This window comes from Crocodylus porosus, unplaced genomic scaffold (assembly GCF_001723895.1).
Source record: "Crocodylus porosus isolate Cpor-Errol unplaced genomic scaffold, CroPor_comp1, whole genome shotgun sequence".
NCBI lineage: Eukaryota > Metazoa > Chordata > Crocodylia > Crocodylidae > Crocodylus > Crocodylus porosus.
In genome coordinates, this window is record NW_017728911.1 from 16,835,013 (window position 1) to 16,840,391 (window position 5,379).

The window sequence follows — 5,379 nt, forward strand, 5'->3', positions numbered from 1 at the left end:
CTTCTGCAGCAGCCTTGGGGTTTTGGAGGGGCTCATGCAGTGGGGATCACCCCATGCCAGGCAGAAACCAGTGAGTGGTGGGGTTTTTTTGTTTCTGGGGTCTTTTTTAAAGGTCTGGAGTTGGGGTGGGCAGGGCAGCCATGCGGGGGCTGGGACAGTGGGCGGGGGATCATGTAGAGCCCCCCACACGGCATAGGGCACTGGAGAGCAGCAGGGATCGGCCTCCCACTGGGCAGCACCTGGTGAGTCGGGGCTTTTTTTTTCTCCCAAGTGCTGGGAGCTGGGGCAGGCAGGGCAGCCATTCCCGGGTCTGGGAAAGCAGGCAGGAGATGGACCTGTATGATTTGGAGATTTGGCTGCAGCAGCCAAATCTCTTAATCATATTCAGCCAAATTGATTCAGGACAGTGATTCGAATCACTGAATCGAATCCGTGTCCCCCAAATTGGCTGAATCTGAATCCAAAGTGAATACTAGCCACTTTGCACAGGCCTAGTCATTTGTTCTTTTCTACTATATTGACTCAAATGTTTTGAAGAATAAGTACATTGAATCTAGTATCCTAAGGGACATTTAATATCCTTAGCCATGGCATTCTGAGTGGAAGAACCTGGACTGGAACTTCTCATCCTTTAGCTTCTACAAGGTCTGTCTCTCTTCCTAGTGTGCCTTGGCAGAGTTGGGAGGGTTGGAATCCTTTTTATTTTTATTTTGTAATTATGGATTTAAAATAAACTGAATGTTAAATGTATAAAGGTGTTCAAATATACAAATGTAAAGGCAGATAAGTAGTAATGTGTCTGACAGTTTCAGCAGAAGATGATTTGTTGGGCAGGAAGGCTGAATTACCTCTTGAATAATTTCCTCCAGAATATGAATGAGACAATTGGTGTGACAGTATAGGGAAACTTAAATTCTGATTGCCTCTTATTTTTTTCTAGACTTCAAAAAAATGTTCTTGAACGCTGAATTTCTTCTGTCAGGCTTATACTATGCACAAAAATTCCTATTGCCTTTAAATGCAATATAAATTACAAGCTGATTAGATATTTATGATTTAACTTAAAGTTTGAAAGTAGAACAACTTCTAAATTTTGGTGTAATATGTAGTGTCCAGGGTAAAATAACACTTATTTTCTTCTAGCATTCAGCTAGACTGCAGTGTAATTTATTACAGGGGATCAATGAAATTGTTGCAAAGTTTGTAAAATAATATGTGTGGATTTGCAGTTTGCAAATATTATAAAAACAAAATACCAGAAAAACTGTTATTTCTTATTTATCTGTTGTTTCAGGAGAACCACAACACCCTAAACTGATACTTGTCTAGACAAATAAAAAGCCATTTGGTGTTGGTCTGCATTTGAACTGTTTCCTGAAGAGGTTTAAAACTTGGTTTTAAATCACTTCATGCTAAAACAGTATTAGCTAGACTTAGGCAACCAATCCAAATACTGCGAGTTATTTTTAAGGGTTTAGCAATGGTCTACCTGGATTGCTTAGCCAATATTAAAGGTGATTTTAGCTAAAAGTAGTTTCAACTCATTTTTAAACTCCTTGAATACATTATACAAATGTTTTTTAATGCAAAAATACTTCCTATTATTCTGTTATGCCTCGTGTATCCCTTGGCTGCATGCCATACGGAGATTATTTACAATTTAAAATTTAAAAAACTGAATTGAGAGAAACCTCCAAGTAGTCCAGCTGTGTAAGTTTTCCATCTCCCCTTTTTTTCCTTATCTATCACAATCAACATTTTCAGGTAGTGTGGGCTTCTTCCAGTCTGGAAACATTAGAAATGAAGCTTCTTGAACAAATAAAAGTTCTGAATACAACTCCTCACTGCAAGTATAGCAATGAAGCGAGTAGTCCCATAACGAATAGGAAGCACTTTTACAAGGGTATCTTAAATCAGTGATATATCAGTATGTATGACCAGATTAAACTGAATGATAGGACTAGAAAATCAGATGTGCTGTTGGTGTTTGACTTCCTATATAAACTGAGTTCTGAAGAGATAATTTAGTTTTTGTTTGGAGCATTCTGATTTTTCTCGCCATTTTAGAAGAGTATATACTATTTTTTTAAATGATACATTAAAACTAGGTGTAACCAATACCCTTTAAAGATTCGTCTTATATGCTACGACTTGTGATTTATTATGTAAGTTGTTCATTGACGTTGCTTACATCATTAATATTTGGGTTAATTAAAAATACAGTCTTACTCCTAAAAGTGACTATGTAAAATGTTTTGCTGCTTGTGGGAATTGAGGTTCACAGTTGCTCACTTTAATGATTAAAGCAAGTTTCTGTTGCTGATGGCATTATACAGAGCCAGTTGGTCAAGATGCTGCATGAGCAGGCTTTTTTGTTTGTCACCTTCAGAATTGTTTAATAAGTTGAAAATAGTTAGATTTGCATTAGTTCAGTAGAGACTATGCAATAGAATAGGTTGTCTCACAGATTGCAGTTTGGAAAAAAAGAAATGGAAGTGCACGGGTATAGTGAAGGGCATTATTTGTCCTGCTATATCTTCATGATGGGTATTATATTGCAAGAAGGAAAGAAAACTATGGCCTGCAGACTGGATCGAGCCCATGGAGAACTTGGATCTGACCCACAAGGGTCTGATCCAGTCTGTATTTTAAGAGTGCTGACCCCAACTGTCCAATCCAACCCACATTCCTTTTTCCACATTTTACTTAACAGCACACCAGTTCCTTCCAGCAGCTTCATCTCACCCTCACTACAGCTTTTGATCAGTGTTACTGGCAAATTATCCACTCAAATTTTAGTTCTCCACCCTTTATAGCAGAACATTTTTTTGGCTGACACTGCATTAGGGAGGGAAAAGAGCAGCCCTTTACAGAACAGGGACATCTGAAATGGCTGGAAGCAGTATGGTGGCCTGTGCCTTCATCTGGGACACAGTCTGCCGCCCACTGTTAGTAAAAGGTTGCTGACCCCTAAACTAGCCTGTTACATGTAAGGTTTAATTTGCAGGGCTGTAAAGAAGGAAACACTTATAATAGAGTATATTTTACTATGTAAGTTGGCAAGACAAAATAAATATGAAACTCTACTGTGTCTTTTCTATAGAGAGTCACTTTGCAGTGTAGGACCTGTATATTAAAATACTTTTATGTTAACTAAGAATGCTAAGTTTATTTGGGGTTTTTTTTCCAGCAGCCAAGCAAATGACACTTCAAAGGAAGCAAAAGAATGCAATGGAAATCAAAGTGAAAAAGGCTCATCAGTGGAAAAGATTGAAGAAAATACGTCAATGTCAAATGCGGAAGATGCCTCCAATATAGTGCTCCAGGACACTTGCTTGAAGAACTCAGCATGTGAGGGAAGACCATGTTGTGATTCAGAAAACAATGATCAAGTAATAAGAGAAAAACAAAAGCATACTTGTGATACAACTGAACTGAAAACTTCTCCAAGTTCAGAAAATGCCATCTTGAATGAACAGAATAAAGAGGATAGCTTGGGTGAAACTACAGTTTCAACTGTGAACACCAAGGACTTAAAACTGACTTTGGGTGAAGATGTTAGTTTTGAGCAGTTTTTAAGAAAAAGAGATGAACCTGAATCTGTTAGTTCTGACATTAGTGAACAAGGCAGTATTCATTTGGAGCCTTTGACTCCCTCAGAGGTACTAGAGCATGAAGCTACAGAAATACTTCAAAAAGGTAATGTTACATCTTCATCAAAGAAAACTGGACTGGTTTCTGAACAAACGGATGACTGTTCTAAAGGAAGCAGTCCCAGCAGTGTAGAGACAACTGTAAACCAGACAGATGACAATGAAGAAAGCTGAAAATATAAATTAACTTTTATTCAGCTTTAATATAAATAATGGTAACAATGCCTTGAGCCATTCTTGATGGGTATGCTCATTGATGGTGATCAGAGTATTGACAGAAAAAGAAGAGAGCAATTTTTTTTATGAAGAAGGCAGTTTATACAAATATACAACCTAGATTACTGAATTTCTAAATGTATAAAGTATAGCATGTATTCACATGTATCCGAAAGATTGGAAGAGAATGTGTTCCTAAGCTGACACTCAAAAATGGAAACAACAAATATTTTCCAGTGGTATTTCCTAGGGTAAGGTGATCTGCTGTTAGCCAAGGAGAAAAGATGAGATAGTCCCTATGCAGGAATCCTTTTAACAGCAAGGTTTTAAGTAAATGAGATTGTAGTGCTGAAATAGAGCATGCTCACACAATGGTGCATTGGTCTACTGAGAGTTTGGATAAACATAAACCCACTTTGGATTTGACGTCACATTCCTGTTTGTCAAAGCATGTAGCCAGAACTGTATGAATCTATGCACCTCTGTACAGGTGTAATTCTGCCAGGCTGTAAGCTTATCTTAATTAAACTTTCAGTGAAAGTGGAATTATTACAATATAAATATATATTTGTGGATTTTTCAGTGTGCAAGCTGTGCAGAAATACCTGATGTACTCATTGTATAAAGTAGGACATACTGCTCAAAGTACTGTAGCTGTTAGGCCATTACTGTTGTTTTAATGATTTTAATTAGTGGTAGACCCATAAGAGTGGCCTGTAAGTCAAACCAAAGTATGGTTTAATGTAGAAACTTAAATGAAATGAACTGGAAACAGACTGGCATGTATTCTGCCATTTTTGCAGCTGCTACTTGCTAACTGTTACAAAAATCAAGGGCATATAAAGCAGAGATGTACAATTTGATTTCAGGACATTTTGTAGTCTAATTTATGTACAAGAATATGGCTGCTGAAAAACATTTTTTGGTTTTTTTGCTATGTAGCTAGCAGCAAGGTATTGGAATGCATAATACGATTAACAGTAGCTTGCTCTGAAATATTAACAAACTTAATTAAAATGCTCTTTTTGAATCCTTTAGAATGCTTTGACTTTGTTTTGTTTTTAATGAATGTTAAATGTTTTGAACAGCTATTAAACACTGCTGTAAATATTACTTTTTGAGTAAATATTTGCAACAAAATACTGTCTTTGTGAATAATTTTAATTTTCAGATTACCTTGTGCAGCCTTACAATTTCTTTAAATATTTTAGTTTCTGTCTGCAGAACTATCATTTATCTTAAATTTAGTGAATGGTGTATATAATGAGTTTGAAATTAAATGCACAAGTGCCTGTACATAGAAATCATTTTTGTCCTTCTATATTCTGACAAGGTATGCTACCTGTGAGATTACAAGAGGAAATCTTCCTAGTCATTTGGTGCCTCTGCTGTACTAGACTGGTTCAATGGGATCTTACTTATCTGTCTGTTATGAACTGTATAGTCTTTTTGAGTTAGAAAGCATAGAATAGCTAGCTTATAAGTAAAGCTTCTAGCTTCATTGCATAGG

At 36.8% G+C, this 5,379-nt stretch overlaps 1 protein-coding gene across 8 annotated transcripts in view; it reads left to right on the plus strand.

The window, feature by feature from the left end:
- The window catches only part of ZNF280D (zinc finger protein 280D), an 84,053-nt gene extending 78,891 nt beyond the window's left edge, over window positions 1–5,162 (plus strand). For 4 of the 8 annotated variants that reach the window (XM_019533509.1, XM_019533512.1, XM_019533514.1 and 1 more), the window contains one exon: window positions 3,191–5,162. In XM_019533509.1, the coding sequence (XP_019389054.1) occupies window positions 3,191–3,827 (637 nt within the window). In that variant the 3' untranslated portion in view covers window positions 3,828–5,162. The remainder of the gene's footprint in view (window positions 1–3,190) is intronic. The other 4 variants (XM_019533510.1, XM_019533513.1, XM_019533517.1 and 1 more) reach the window with 3 other exon arrangements.
- Window positions 5,163–5,379: the final 217 nt, after the last annotated feature.